The 17,133-nt window shown below is 30.2% G+C and overlaps 2 protein-coding genes across 2 annotated transcripts in view; both read right to left on the bottom strand.

Moving 5' to 3' along the window:
- Nucleotides 1-4,268: 4,268 nt before the first annotated feature.
- On the bottom strand, nucleotides 4,269-14,926 carry LOC141344114 (exocyst complex component 3-like). Its single transcript, XM_073848862.1, has 12 exons — nucleotides 14,783-14,926; nucleotides 14,463-14,682; nucleotides 11,737-12,418; nucleotides 8,086-8,203; nucleotides 7,842-7,967; nucleotides 7,656-7,756; nucleotides 7,460-7,570; nucleotides 6,416-6,557; nucleotides 6,202-6,324; nucleotides 4,866-5,027; nucleotides 4,594-4,715; nucleotides 4,269-4,507 (listed from the first exon to the last, which is right to left on the bottom strand). The coding sequence occupies exons 1-12, from the start codon at nucleotides 14,924-14,926 to the stop codon at nucleotides 4,312-4,314; spliced, it is 2,247 nt and encodes a 748-aa protein (XP_073704963.1). The 3' UTR covers nucleotides 4,269-4,311.
- A 1,791-nt stretch (nucleotides 14,927-16,717) lies between these two features.
- Nucleotides 16,718-17,133, bottom strand: part of LOC141343896 (aryl hydrocarbon receptor repressor-like) — a 20,171-nt gene continuing 19,755 nt past the window's right edge. Inside the window, exon 8 of the mRNA XM_073848562.1 lies at nucleotides 16,718-16,763. Coding sequence (XP_073704663.1) covers nucleotides 16,718-16,763 — 46 coding nt within the window. The remainder of the gene's footprint in view (nucleotides 16,764-17,133) is intronic.

Here is a 17,133-nt window from a genome sequence, read left to right as displayed (position 1 = left end):
TAGGAGTCCGACAAAGTCATGTTCATCCTAAGCCTAAAGCACTGTTAGAGGAAATGCAAATGTAACTTTGACACAAGATACTCTCTAACCAAGAGTTTCGTTAACATAGGACAACTTTGAGCATTATAATATCTCGCTTGTGTGTTAAATATTTTCTTGCGAATTGTCAAAGAACCAGAGGGCGAACGTTTGTGCCTATTGCCATGCAAGCAGCTGGAAGTGTATTGAAAATAATTTCAAAAGTCTTAATTCTTTGTGTTAAAGTACATATTTAAAATTTCAAAGTTGTATTTTGCGATTTTTGCCAAAGCAGCCCTTTTTTTCCTTTTCTTTTCTTTTTTTTTAAATGGCATGTTTGTATAAAGAAAATAAATTTTATTTTGATATTTTCAAGAGATTCTGATAAAGGGCTCAGAGCCTTTCATGCTTGCCCAGGTGTTTTTAGCACATTTATGGTTAGTAACATGCGGTGGACTAGACCAGTTGCTTTCCACAGCGGTGTGTTGCAGGTTTTTAAATGTGCTTTCTCCTTCGGTTTGGAAAGTCGTTACTAATCTGTAAATAGACTCTAAAGGGAGTTAACTACTCAAGGTTGAAACCTGTCGACTGTATTCGTTACACTTTTTATAGATTTATGAAGCTGTACTGTATGAACGAGGTTTGATATCTGCCTCTGAGTTTACGTTTACTGTATTTCATATGTAAATGTTGAGTAATCTGTACTGAGAGTTCAAATTAATCTGATCACATTTGCTTTTTTTATGGCAAATTGATCATTTCTGTCAAGATATTAGCAATAAATGTAAAAACCCATTTTGTGCTGTTGCTTGTTTTGTTAATTTCTTAATGGCTGCCATCAACTGTTTGGTTTCCAACATTCTTCAAAGTATCAGTTTTAGGGGTCAACGGAAGAAAGAAACTCATACAGGTTTGAAACAACAATTTTCATTTTTGGGGTGAACTATCCCTTTAACAAATACTGGATGTGACCCTGGACCACAAAACCAGTCACAAGGGTCAATTTTATGAAACTGAGATTTATCATCTTAATGTTAAATAAAGGAGCTGTCCACTGTTTTATGGTTTACTATTTACAACTATTACAACAAATCTTGAATCTAAGGATGCAAAAAAAAAAAAAATCTACATACTAAGAAAATTACCTTCAATGTTGTCCAAATGAAGTTCTTAGCAATGCATATTATTAATTAAAAATTAAGTTTTGATATATTTACGGTATGAAATTTACAAAATATCTTCATGGAACATGATCTTTACTGAATATCCTAATGATTTTTGGCATAAAAGGAAAAATTGATCATTTTGACCCACACAATGTATTTTTGGCTATTGCTACAAATATACCCATGCTACTTAAGCCTGGTTTAGTAATGCTGCGGTCACTTAATTCACAGATCTAATACAAAAATGCTATTTCTTTCCAATGTTTTTGTAACTTCTGTGTGATTTTAACATAAACTTGTGTATTATTTGACAGTTTAAGCGCAGTACGACATAAAAGAGAACTTAAGTTTAATACTCACATGCTGTGTGACAGATAATTTAAACCAAACAGACTTTTTTTAAGAGTATCTGAGGCACTAGCTATAAAGGCACAACCATATTCTGGAAAAGTGGGCAGGGAGCAGCAGCTCATTTGCATTTAAAGAGACATGCAACCACTTTCACTCAAAACAGGCATATTCAAAATGATATAATAAATGGTCTGTAGGTGTTTTGAGCTGAAACTTCACAGACACATTCTGGGGACACCAGAGACTTATATCTTGTATAAAGGGGCATAATAGGTTCCCTTTAAAATAAACAGTACACAATATGCTAGTTCTACAACCTAAACAGCCATTTAAAACACTGTTTTGTGTAATCAGCAAAATTGCATTAATTCAAAGACTATAGAATACCCAAGACTAGTCGCTCGTATAGTTTTGAATGGGGAAAAATGCAACGTTCATTATGGCCGCGAAGCCCCGCCTTCTTAGCGAAAGAGCCAATCGTTGTTTAGTAAAGTCGGCACGTCACTGCAGCTGCCGTTAGAAGTCCCGGTTGCTATAGAAACAATCGATGCTCTGAGACGTGAGCTCAGTACTGCGCATGCGCACTGGCTCATTTAGCCGGAAAAATAAGCATTTTTTACGCTATTGGAGCACAAGGAACCATATTTATGAGACAGTTCTTGTTGGATTTCTTTGGAGATTTAAAATATGAAATGAGCTTGGTTAACAGTTTTGGAGAATTTGATGTTTCCCCATTCATAGAGATAGGAGCTGCACTTGCCTGCCCGAGTAGCGTTTCAAAGATGGCCGCCGAGTGACATGACTTGCCTTAAAGGGACTTTGATTAATTACATGTCATCCTACGGTCAGCTCTTCTTGCGTGCTGAAGTGGACTTTTTTCCTCTCTCAACCACAAGAAGGGTTGCCAGGTTTACACAACAAAACTAGCCTAATTGCATTTTGAGGGGGTTCCCCTGGTAAAATTCACATTCCAGAGACTAAATATCACATTATTGGGGTTGCTTCAACCCCCAGACACTGGAAACAACCTGTGGCAACAGTGTCAAAGTAGCCCAATTCCGTGGGAAAATCACGCACTTGGCAACAGTGTTTCTCACCCACAAGAATTCCTCAGAGCTCCTCCCCTTGTCTTATATATACATGAGCTCAGCCAATGAAAAGAGAGATATGATTACAATTTTAAATATTTACCCAAGCTGCCTGTGTCTCGTAAGCTGGCAGATCCAGGTCATGTGTGTATAAACAGCGATGACCTCTAGTTCATTCCAACATCATAAAACATTTAAATCACTTAGTGTTACTTTATTGAAATGAAAACTGACGTGATTGAGTTCAGTGGTTCATTGCAGTTCCTGACAGCATCCAACAGGACGCTTATGTGTCGCACTATAGTGAAAAAAATTAAAAGAGAGACTGTACATTATTCATTAGCATGAACGACACAAAAGCAGCTGAATGCAACCTTGCGATGTTAAACGGATAGTTCACCCAAAAATAAATGTTCTGTCTATTGCACTATACACTACCAGTCAAAGGTTTTTGAACCGGATGATTTTTTATGTTTTCTAAAGTAGTCTCTTATGCTCACCAAGCCTGCATTTATATGATTAAAAGTACAGCAAAACAAGTACAACTTTGCAATATTCAAAAAATCACTGTTTTCTATTTGAATATATACCATTCAAATGCTTTGAGTCAGTTTAATTTGAAGAAATTTTAGAAATTAATACTTTAATTCAGCAAAGATGCATTAAATTGATCAAAAGTGTTGATTAAGACATTTATAATGTTACAAAAGTATGTTCTTCTGAACATTGTATTCACCAAAGAAAACTGAAAAACTTCAACATAATAATAATGTTTTTTGAAGCAGCTAATCAGAATATTAGAATGATTCCTGAAGGATCATGTGATCCTAGGAGTAATGATGTTGAAAAAACAGCTTTGAAATCACATTTTAAAATATATTCTATTTTTTAATAGTACAAATATTTCAAAGTTGTGCTGTACTTTGGATCAAATATATGTAGGCTTGGTGAGCAGAAGAGTTTAAAGCTTACTGTTCAAAAACTGGTTTGACTGGTTGTGTATCTCATTACTTACTAGTAATGTAGCAATAAAGTAGCAAAGCCCATGTGATGTATGTACTACATTCCAATTCAACTCAACATGAATTAGTTTTTTTGCTTTTAGCAGATAAAATAAGTTGCTATTCATCACCATTGATTGTGGGTTTGTCATCGATGACAACACTCACATTTGATGGTAACATCAAACCTGATGCATCCTGAGAGTACATGCAATTTTGTAGCTACTTAAATTATTTATGTTTCACATAAAAAGCTAGGAATATAGTGCACAAACATCATGGACCACATTTATATAGTCTTTCTAAAGCTTGACATCCATTAACTACAATTAAGCTGCATTATATAGAAAAAAACAACTTGTTCATTCTCTAAAACATCTCGCTTTGTACTAAAGAAAAACTCATATGGCTTTGAAACAGCTAATGATGACTTTTATTTTAGTTTTTGGGTGAACTACTGCTTTAATTCATCTTTTAACTATTTTACAAAGGGCGGGCTAGGGAAAAAAGATCCTGGAAATGTTTCTGTACATCAAGTCATCATAAATCATCAAAGAGCTGCTGCCATTCAAGTGCACATCATGTTTCCACTCAGATGGCAGCAAATGCATTTCCAAAGTGCATTAATGGAGTCGATACTGTGGCCTGTTAGTGGCTTAGTAAAGGCTCTAGGAATCAAAGGTCAGATTATTTCAGCAATTTGGGTACAGCCATAGAGGTCATGGCGGTCATGGTGCTGGATGGCACCGTGATGTCCCTGAAGACGGGCTGAGAGATAGAAGAGGAGGATGGCTTGTTCTGGTTTAGAGTCTCTATGATCATCTGTCTCATTTCTCGACTGGCATCTCCACGGACAGCTAACAGGGCCACAATGTGCTCCTCTCTAATGATAGAAGAAAAGAGAGGGTGCTTTTGAGTGTCCAGATTCAAACTATTTTTAACAATGTTTTCAATGTAATGAAGTCTGACCTGATATCAGGATATTTGGACACCAGGGTGGACACCTCCAGGTAGAGCAGCGCAGGATCGGTCAGTTTGAAGACCTCAGCGATGGCAGCAATAGAGTCACACAGCCGGTCTGATTCCTCTCCCTGCACATAGAAACAAGCTTTACAAAGCTCTTCAAATACTGATGATATTACCGTGATGCAATAAACACTACAACACTTGGTTTCTGATTATAGCAGCATGCTCTAGACATCATTTCTGTCCAGTGCAGAGCGTTTGGTGTCGAGACTCACAGCAGAAAGTTTCCTGAAGAGGAATTTGAACTGCTCAGCTTCTTTCTTCATCCGGTCGGCTCCATCCTTCCTCTCATCGGCGTTCTTAAAAGAGATGCGCTTCTGCATGATGGCCTTCAGATACTCCACCACCACCCGCCGATGAGCCTCGCTTGTCATTTTCTGTTTGACACACACATCAGAAAACACCAATCGCAACACAGCAATAAAACAGTATCAGTAAGTGCTGAATAGTGTTACTTTAACATAAAAGCACAAATAAACTACATTTAAAAGTTTGAGGTCAGTAAGATTTTTTTAAGCAATTAAAATGTTTTAAATTACAATGATGAAAAGTCACAGTAACACAGTAAAGCTAATTATGTTACAAAAGATTTCTATTTCAAATCAAGTCATTTCTATTCATCAAAAAAATGATGAATATATTGAAAAAATTCATTGTGGGTTTACAGCAAAAACAGTTAAATGTTTAAATATTTGTAGTATTTCAAATAAATTATTTCTTTATTTTAAAATGTAATTTATTCTTGTGATCAAAGCTTCATTTTGAGCATTATTACTCCAGTCATCAGTGGCATATAATGCTTGCATGTGGCAACATGAATGTTCACAAAATTGTTCAAATGCGCACACAATATTTGTATTATATTATATAATATTTATGAATAATATAATATTTTAATAATTGTACATATTTCAATTATTATATTTTAATAACTGATATACAATTATTTAAAAATATTAGATTTTTTGGCAATATTTTTATTATATTATTTTTATTAATTGTACATATGTAAATTAATTTTTTAATAATTAATATAAAATTTTTTAAAATATTTGAAAATGAAAAAAAAAAGTTTTTCAATATTAGTATTATAATATAATATTATATTATATTGATAAAAAATATTTTGAGATACTTGCATGCTATATACAAGATCCTTCAGAAATCATTCTAATATGCTGATTTGCTGTTCAAGAAACATTTTTTTCTATTATTAGCAATATTAAAAACAGTTTGAGTTATTTCAGATAAATGCTGTTCTTTTGAACCTTCTATTCATCAAAGAAACCTGATCAAATTCTTCTACAAAGCAGCATATTAGAATGATTTCTGAAGGATCACATGACTGGAATTATGATGCTAAAAAATCAGCTTTGAAATCACAGAATTAAATTAAATTTTAAAATACATTCAAATAGAAAGCAGTTATTTTAAATAGCAAAAATATTTCACAAAACAACAATAAATTTTAATCCAATAAATGTAGCCTTGGTGAATTCAATTTTCTTACTATGAAATGACACCACTTCTGAAACGTATTATTGTGCAGACCTGATTATAAGGCTTTTTAATTTTGGCAAAGTCGTTGAAGTAGTCTTCCACGGTCACACAGATGGTGTCTACAGCATGAGTGCCCATCAACCACTTCCGGGTCATCAGCTCATTAAGATGATGCTGCCAAGAGACCAAGAAACAGTCAAAATCCGAAATTTATCCCAGTCACTGAAGTTCAACAGCTAACGGTACACAACTTGAGAGTGTTTACCTCCAAATCCAAGAAGACTTCATCTAGCAGGAACTGGCAGCCCTCTTTGGCAACTTCGTTCAGGAGCTTGTCTATGGCGGCGTCGTTCTGAGTGGGTTCAGTGGACTGAGAGTACTTCCTTTTTAGACTATTTATAGACTCTCTGAAAACAAATACACATTGAAGTTAATTAAAACAACAGTTTGGTTTATTAGCAGGCTAATACTGATAATAATGCAAAAATAAAGCACTGCTTTTCAGAAAAAGCAATTATCAAGTTATCTGCAGTTTTTAAAATCATACTTAAGACTGCATTAATCAACTTAATTTTGTATGTCTTTAGTTTTTGTTTTTACAATTTCCAAATTTAATGGTATTTGATGGTCATAATGGTCAGTTTCATCTGAAAGCTGAATAAATAAGATTTCCATTAATGTATGAGACAACTATTTAAAAATCTGGAATCTGAGAGTGCAAAAAAATCTAAATATTGAGAAAATCACCTTTTAAGTTGTCCAAATGAGGTTTTTAGCAATGCATATTACTAATCAAAAACGTTTCTATATATTTATGGTAGGAAATTTACAAAGTATCTTCATAGAACATGATCTTTACAAAATATCCTAATGATTTTTGGCATAAAAGAAAATAAAATTATAATAATAATAATAATAATAATAATAATAATAATAATATAAGATAATTTTGAGACATACAACGTGTTTTTGGCTATTGCTACAAATATTGGTCCATGGTCACATTTACTCATGTCATTCCAAACCTGTATGACTTCCTTTTCTTCTGTGAAACACAAAAGACGATATTTCACAGAAGTTTCGGGCCCCAATAACTGCCATAGTATTTTTGGGACCTGAAACTATTTGGTTAACAACATTCTTCAAAATATCTTCTTTTGTGTTTCACAGAAAAAAAGAAATTCTTACAGATTTGGAACAACATCCAACTGAATTTAAGGCTTATTGGGAATCCAAGGGAACCCTGAATGATGCAATATTGTAATGCATTATTTAAACAGCATTTAATAATTGATTAAAATACACTTACTTGAATGTTTGACAGTTGTTGATGATGGCGATCATGTACTGTACGTAGCACTGTGGGAGCTGACGATCTTTCAGATGTTCCTCCTTATAGACGATGGCCTCCTCTCGGTACCTGCATACACATGTACGAACGATCAAAATGTGTCTTTACTAATATTAACAACTTTTTAATGATCAGTGGAAAAAGAACACAGTACCTTACTAGGAATGAGTTCATCTGCTTCAGACAGACTTTCAGCACCTGCTCTTTAAAGGTTTCACTAATCTGTGCAGCCACCTGGAGATTCTGCTCAAACATCTGAGGAGGAAATAAAGGAAAATCTCATGTCAAACCTCATGTGAGTCTGTGTATAAAGCGTAAGGCCAGATAGAAGTTGTTGTACCTGGAAGACGATAGCAGGTAAGGTTGTTTGGTAGTAGCCGTCTTGGTCGGCTTCAGGCTCCGTCTCCTTCTGCCAGTCTTTCTTATCTGTTTCCAGAGCTTTGCGCAGCCAGCCTGTGATGTTTGACTGGAGAGAATAGGAAGAAAACAAAGAAGATGCTGAACAGCATATCAAAAGGCTGCATGTCATGTAAGCTGCAATGGGTTTTATTTTTAATCTAGTGCTGCAGACTTGAGGGACTCACAGTGAAGGTTTTGAGGTATTTTCCCAGCAAATCATCCACCACGGGTTGGGGCAACAGCGGCTCCAGCTGCTTGACGTCACACTCGGGCTGCAGATCAGGATGACCCATCATCTCCCCACTGCCAGAGACAGAACCAGACATCACACCAATACTAACGCACATGAATTACACCTGCTTCTGCTCTTCGTCAATGTCAGAGAAATTCCTTTACTCAGTGTTTGAGTTTTTACAACCAATTTATTATACTACAACAGAATTTAAATTTTATTTCAACCTGTATGGGCTATAATGGCTGATGCTAACGTCAAGAGCATGATAATATATAATGCTTACATGTGGCAACATAAACATTCACAAAACTTGCACAAAATAATTGTATTATATTATATAATATGTATTATTAATATAATATTTTAATAATTGTACATATTTCAATACCTTTTCATATTTATATAAAATTCTTTAAAATATTTGAAAATTAAAAAAAGATTTTACAGTATTTTTATATGTTTATTAATAATACTATATTGAATATTTTATTATTTTTTAATTATTTTAATAATGAATATACAATTATTAAAAAGATTTGATAATTTAATATAATATTAGTATTATATTAATAATACAATATTAATTATATTATTAAAAAACATTTTGAAAAATACAAAAATATTTAGCTATATTCGTATATTATATATTTATTAAAACATAAAATGTAACATTTTATTAATTGTACATATTTAAATAATGTTAACAATAATAATTCATAATATTTAAGTAATAAATTAAATAAATAATTTAGCAAAGAGTTTGGAATTGAAACTAGGTGAAAATGTGCAGGGAACATATTTAACAAAACAAAAATGTTTGCAATATTTGTATTATAATATTATTATAATATAATATTTAATATTTTATTAATTGTACATATTTAAATAATTTTTCAGTTTTAATAATTTATATAAAATTCTTTAAAATATTTGAAAATTAAAAAAAGATTTTACAGTATTTTTATATGTTTATTAATAATACTATATTGAATATTTTATTATTTTTTAATTATTTTAATAATGAATATACAATTATTAAAAAGATTTGGTAATTTAATATAATATTAGTATTATATTAATAATACAATATTAATTCTATTATTAAAAAAACATTTTGAAAATTACAAAAATATTTTGCTATATTCGTATATTATATATTTATTAAAACATAAAATGTAATATTTTATTAATTGCACATATTTAAATAACAATGTTAATAATGTTAACAATAATAATTCATAATATTTAAGTAATAAATTAAATAAATAATTTAGCAAAGATTTTGGAATTGAAACTAGGTGAAAATGTGCAGGGAACATTTAACAAAACAAAAATGTTTGCAATATTTGTATTATATTATATTTATTATAATATAATATTTAAATAATTTTATTTATTTTAATAATTAATATAAAATCATGATAAATTATTTTGCAATATTTTTATTACATTATATAATATTTTTTTATATAATAATATATAATATGTACATATTTAAATAATAAAAAATATGAATAATTAATTGTAAATAATACATTATTTTAATAATATTATTTAATGATAATTATTTGTACATATTTAAGTGAAACTAAAAATGAAAAAATTATTTAGGAATATTTGTATAATATATAATATTTATCAGTAATATAATATTTTATTAATTATACATGTTTAAAATATGTTTACTGTTTTAATAATTAATATAAAATTATTACAAATATTTGAAAATGGAAAAAAAATATTTTGAAATTGAAACTAGGTAAAAATGCGCGGAGAAAATATATTATTTAAAACGTAACTACTTAAAACAAATAAAATATTTTTATTTATTAAAATAAAGCTGAAAAAATTTGAAGTCAAAAGCTTAAAAATCTGAATTTGCAACTAGATGAAATAAAATGAAATCAGTTGAAGTATTAAAATTACTACATCTAAAATGAAAATAATTCAAAATAATACACATTATAATAGTATGAACAATAACATTGATTTATACAAATAAAGAAAGAGAAAAATGTATATTTGGTAGTGCATCCCAGCATGTACATGCTACAGTCATTCAGCATGTGAAGCAGCAACAAAAAGCAGAGCTGAGGATCAGCAGGCTGCTCTTGTCTCCCTCTCTCCTGCTCTGTTTAGATCTACTACTGATAAGTGCATTAATCTTCCAGCTCAATGCCATGAGCGCACGCAATGTGATGGTCTGCTGTGAGTCTATCAGTCAGATTAAGCACGCAAAGCTGAGCTGCTGCTCTCTGCTCTGCTTTAAATATTGATCTAATTGCTCACTGCTGCACTTTGACAGACTGATCTGCCACTGAAGAATGCAATGCTGAGTTAGGGTAGTATCTACAACATGAGCAAATGTTGTCTTTACATTCAAATTTACTACTATTTTTTAAACTTAATTAATAATATCTATAATATTTTAATATTTTACTTAATTAAAATAACAGGAAAATTGCTAGGAAAATTATGATGTATGGTAAAATTACCATAGGATTTCTTGTGATTTCAACTTTTTAGTGGGTTAACATTACCCTGGTGAGATTAATTGAAACAACAATATTTCTACACATAATATAACCTGGAAATATAAAAAGATCAGAATAAAACACACTATTTAAAAAATACATAATAATAACAATAATGGATTTTATATTTATCATTATTGTTATTATAAACAAATTATCAAAAAATATTTGGGACAATCGGTAATCAACAGAATAAAACACATTATATTATTAGAAATATAATAATAATAACTATTAAAAAATGTATTATAATAATAGTAATAATAATAATAATAGTAATTCATTGTTTATTATTATTATTAATAAGTTAGCAAAAATACATTTAAGGACAAACGGTAATCAGCAGAATAAAACGTGTTTCACTATTAATAAAATATATAATAATAATGTTATTTTTAGTATTATTATAATTATTATTATTATAAATAAATTACCCAAAATATTCTTTGGGTCAAATGGTATAATTATTATTTTTTTTTTACCAAAAATATTGTTTGGGACCAACGATAATTAACACAATAAAACACACTATATAATACTATATTATTAAAATAATAATAAACATTTTTTTAATAATTATTATTAATAATAATAATAATAATAATTTGTTTATTATTATTATTATTATTATTATTATTATTATTATCATCATAAATAAATGACTAAGAATACTTTTTGGGACAACGGTAATCAACAGAATAAAAATGGTTTATTATATAATAAATGGTTTATTATTAGTAGTATAAATAAATTACCAAAAGTATTGTTTGGTCACAAAACTGTAAACACACGTACTAACTTTATATAATAATTTTAGAAAAAACAACTAACTACATAAATAAATACACAATAGTAAAATAAAATGACTAAAATATTGTTGGGGAAAACAATCTGTGAATGTGCAATTACTTAAAAAATTGCAAAAGAAAAAAGTAAAGTAAAAGTAAAGTAAAAAAAATAAAATAAAATAAAGTAAAGTAAAAAAGGTTAATTATTGCTGTCACTTCAGAGCACTCAAGTACTTATGCAAATCCCTACTTCACTTAAGATAAACGCAGTCTACTTACCTTTTATATGTGTTGAGGACCCATGTAAGAAGAGACACGATCTCATTGGCTTCCAGATCTTCAGCTGCGAGCTCCTGCACGCGTGTCGACACTGATTTATGATAGAGGTCTAAGAACACCTGGAAGGTGTTGTAGTGTGGAGGGAAGCACTGCACCATCAGGTTCTTCACCACGATCAGGTCGTCCAGTACGTACTTCCTGGTGATCTCCAGCAACCTCACCAGCCACATTTTGTCGGACTCACGTGTTTCGGACTGCGTGCTCTCGATGCGACCGCTCACGGTGTCCTCTAGGACTTTGTTCATTCGATTTTTCCAGCATTTGGGCCTCCCAGGTGGGATGAACCCTGTCTGCTTCTGACGGTCCAGCATCTTGCGGTCGATCTTCTCTTCGCGCTCGATGATTCGGACCACAGACACCAGCATGGTGGGGTCGCGGCGGACGGTGACCATGGCGCGCTGGAGGACCATCCAGAGTTGTTTGGAGAGTTCCTCCGAGAGGCCCTGCACCTGGCCGAAGTAGCTTCGGATGAGGTTCATGTCATGGACGTTCTTGCTGTCCATGCGGTACTGCTCGTACATGAGGTCGTCACGGGAGCACTCCAGGTCCATTAGCTTGCGGTGAGCTTGAAGGAGCTCGCCCTGTTCGATCAAATCGTGGGTCTCTCGTACGATCTCGGGTACTGTGGAGGAGGGAGCAAAATGTGGGTGCAGTGTCAACAAATGTAATCAATATAGCACCTATCATCAATTATAAAATAATAATATATAAATATAATAAAATAAAAATGATATAAAATATTTTTTTTTAAGAAACACAAGGTGCAATTAACTGAAAACATGCTCATAAATATTTGAAAAATTAATTCAATAAATACAAAGGCATAAAAAATTACTAAAATATTGTTGGAGAAAAACAATCTGTGATTGTGCAGTCGCTAAAAAAACAGCAAGTAAATAACTTAGTACATAAATGTGTTTAAATAAATCAACTTGTTAATGTGCAATTGCCATAAACTAGCTAAAAACAGTAAAATAAATAAATAAATGTTTTTAAAATTTAATTAAATTTGTAAAGTTGAAATAATCTGAAAATAGATAATATATTTTTTTAATAAATTTAACATACTAATTACCTAACTAAATGAATAAATATGTAATTAAGTAGTGCAAAAAAAACTTGTAAATGTAAAACAATATGTAGTAAATAGTAAATAAATAAATAATGAAACAGTATAAATCCATATATGTATAATGAACTGAAAAAAGCTAATAAATAAATAAATAAATGCATATAAAGACATAAAAATATTTAAGAAAAACAACAAATGTTCACTCATCTGAAAAATAACTATTGAATATGTATGAATGCATATAAAGAAAATACATAAACAAATAAATAAAACAAACAAACTGTGAATGCACAATCAACCAAAATTTTGTTAAAATAAATGTGTTCAAAATAAAATATAATTTGGAAAAACAACATGTAAACTTGCAATAAACTGAGAAACAGCTAATATATATTTTACAAAATTAACTAATTCACTAACTAAATGAATAAATACATAATTAAGTAGTACAAAAAACAATATTGTTGGGGAAAATAACCTAATATTAGGTAACAAATGGTCAAAGAGATAAATACAAAAATAATTAAATGAAAATTGTCAATAAATAAACAAATAAATTACATAAATTCGTAAAAAGTATACTCTTCAGGAAAAACAACAGTATAATGAATATGTGTGTGAATGCATGTAAAGAAAATAAATAAATTGAAACAACCTATGGATGCACAATCAACCAAACATGATGTATGAAAACAATATGAATAAAAAATGAATGAAAATAAATAAATAAACGAATAAACAAATAAATAAATAGATGTTTAATTTTTTTTTTTAATAATATAAAATGTGAAAAACAACATGTAAACTAATATAGCTAATATATATTTTATCAAATATTAACTAACTAAATGATTATCTGAAAATAGCTAATGAATATGTGTATGAACACATGCAAAGAAAATAAGAAAACCAACCTGTCAATCAATTAAAAAAAATAATAATAAATACATATATAAAAAAAGTAAATAAATAAACTAATAATGTAAACTTGCAATAAACTGACAAATAGTGAATATATTCTTTATAAAATTAAATAATTAACTAAATACATAATTAAGTAGTACAAAAACAATGCTGTTGGGAAAAAAATTATAAATGCCCTAAAAATAGGTTATAAATGGTATAAATAAATAAAGTAAGTAAGTAAGTAAATAAGTAAATAAGTAAGTAGGTAAGTAAGTAAGGAAGGAAGGAAGGAAGGAAGGAAGGAATGAAGGAAAAATAGCTAACAAATAAATAAACAAATGAACAAAGTCGTAAAAATGACTGAAATACTATTTGGGAAAAACAACAATGTTCAATCATCTGAAAAATAGCCTAAGAATACATGTGTATGAAAATTAAATAAAATAAATTTCGTAAACACAGAAAAAAATGCATAGTAAAAATATTTGGAGAAACAAAAACTGTAAAAGTGATGTCAACAGAAAAAAAACTGAAACCACCTCAGGAAAAAAAGTAATAACAATATGGTTATTGCCATTTTATTAGTAAATAAATATTTGAAATAGCATAAAAATTAAAACAACAACCTGTCAATCTGTAATTAATTGAAAAACGTAATAATTACTTGTGCAGAAGCATCCGGCCTCACCTGAGAAAATGTTTTTGAGGTTCTCGACGGCCGAAGCCAGCTGACTGTGCTGAACCACAGCGTCTTTCACGTCCTTCAGATTCTCGATGGTGTTGATGCTCTGCCTCCAGTCTTTACTGACGTCTGCCAGAGAGTTCTGGATGTCTTTCACATCACACAGAGCGTTATGGAGCTGCGTGAGGCCTGTTCGTACCCCATCCAACTGAGACTGAATAGCAGCCTGAAAAGCGATGGAAAAATGGTTTGGTTTGGTTTGGTTTAAATGAACTGGTAAAAAGCATTTCTGAGATCAATAGATTGTTAAATGCAAATAACATCACCTTTAATCTGGCTTCCACAGATGCTTTCTTGCGCGCCTCTCTCCGTCTGTACTGCTCCACTTTGTCCAGCTGGTCCGAGCGCTGCAGCATCCCAGCAACCCTCTGCACCGCTGTGGCCACGGCCTCTCTGTTCGTCTCCTCCATTATAACCGATCAGGGTTGAAGGTACTGAAATGACAAAAACAGCAAGGGTCAAAAGTGCTGAAAATGACTCCGGGACCAAAGATATAAATGATCCGACCCAAGCAATAAGGGTTAAATGTACTCAAAATGATAGAAATAGCAGTAAATATTACTTATAATTCAATAAATACAAGGGCATTAAAAATGACTGAAATATTGTTGGAGAAAGACAACCTGCAAATGTGCAATTGCCATAAAAATAGCTACTAAACAGTAAAATAAAATAACATTTAAAAATAAATGTGTTTAAAATAAAACAAAATAAAACTTGGAAAAACAAGATGTAAACTTGCAATAAACTGAGCAACTAAATTACATCATAATGGCAAAAGTAAAGTAACAAATGGTAAAATAAATAAATGCTAATAAATACTTTTAAAAAAATCACTAAAAAATTACTGAAATACTATTCGGAAATAACAACGTTTAATCATCTGTAAGTTTATGAATGCACGTAAAATAAACAAATAAATGCATAAATAAATAAATAAGAAAAATAGCCTGTGAATGCACAATCAAACAACAATTTGCAAAAAAATAAATAAATGTTTTAAATAAAATAAACTACAGGAAAACAACATGTAAATATGCAATAAATGGACAAATAGATAATATATATTTTATAAAATTAACTAACTAAATAAAAAAATGCATAAGTGCAAAAAACAATATTGTTGGGAATAACAACAAAGTTCAATAGTCTCAAAAATAGCTAATAAATGTGTGTATGAATGCATGCAAAGAAAATAAATAAATAAATAATAACAACAGCCTGTGAATGCAGAATCAACCAAAATTTGCAATAAATAAATAAATGAGTTTCAAATAAAATAAAAATAAAATGTAAATATGCAATAAACTGACAAATAGCTAATATACATTTTTTTAATTAACTGTGAACGAATAAATATATAAGTACAAAAAAACAATATTGTTAAGAAAAACAACTTGCAAAAGTCAACTTGCTAACAAATGGTAAAATCCTGCTTTTAAGTCATTTTGTTGTGTTTTTATCAGTGTCTGCTTTCATGTCTATATAGTTTTTAATATAAATGTTCATTTAAATTTGACTTCAATTCATCAAGCTAAAATAAATTAAATTGTGAAATGAAAAATTTGACTTTTTTAGACTTTCTCTTTAATTTAAGTAGACGCTGATTTATTTCAAGGTTTTGATTTAACGAAAACGTTATGTTTTTTAAAATGTAGTCTCTAATGCAATTAAATGCATCAAACAGCAGACGTTAAATCAAAACAGGACATAAACAGCTATGATTAGAAGTACTTACGTATTTAAATATTTGGTGTGTTTTGTGTTTTTAATATACATTCATATATCTATGCATTTGTATCAGTATTTGTTTGTGTTTGCAGTAGCCAAACTAACACAAACAGATAAAGATAGTTACGAACATCTAGAAATTTGTTATGGTTTAGGAAAAATATCAAATAAAATTGCGATACGTTTTATTTATTGTAATAATAGAATATATCGTGGTGATTTTGTGCTGAAAGGCCCACAGTGACAGACGCTACCTGGCTAACTATATTAGCATTCAGAGTTCTGCGCTTTTTCATGTATATATCGTTAAAATGTCGAGGTCATGTGAAGGTACTCACCCGGACGTGGTGTTTGTTTTACGAGCTGTGAGTTGTTATAAGCTGTTCATTGATATTTTACTTGAATGTGTGTTTATTCTCTTCATTTACTGTCATAACAGCTGCGTCTTCCTGGTGTCGCCCAACACTCAGTCAGATGACGGCAAAGTCTGCGCCGAGAACATCAACCGTGCGTAGACTTTACGCAGATAATGGACAATGTAACAATTGTTAAAAAAAATAATACACACACACATTGGTATTGGTAAGAAAATCTATATTTCTCATTCATTCATTTAGCAGATGCTTTCATGTATTTCTAATACAAATGTACTGAAACAATAATTATTATTCTAATTTAATAATATTATATAATTATATTAATCAATATTAAATTATTATTATAATTATTGATACTACAAGTTCTATAGCCATTAAATATTGCCCAGTTACTTTTAACTCACCCTGTATGTATGTATGTATATATATATATATATATATATATATATATATATATATATATATATATATATATATATTTATTTTTACAAAAATATTAAATTATATAA

Source organism: Garra rufa, chromosome 10 (assembly GCF_049309525.1).
Source record: "Garra rufa chromosome 10, GarRuf1.0, whole genome shotgun sequence".
In the NCBI taxonomy this organism is placed as follows: Eukaryota; Metazoa; Chordata; class Actinopteri; order Cypriniformes; family Cyprinidae; genus Garra; species Garra rufa.
The sequence above is the reverse complement of the archived record's forward strand: the minus strand, read 5'-3'. Positions and strand labels throughout refer to the sequence as shown.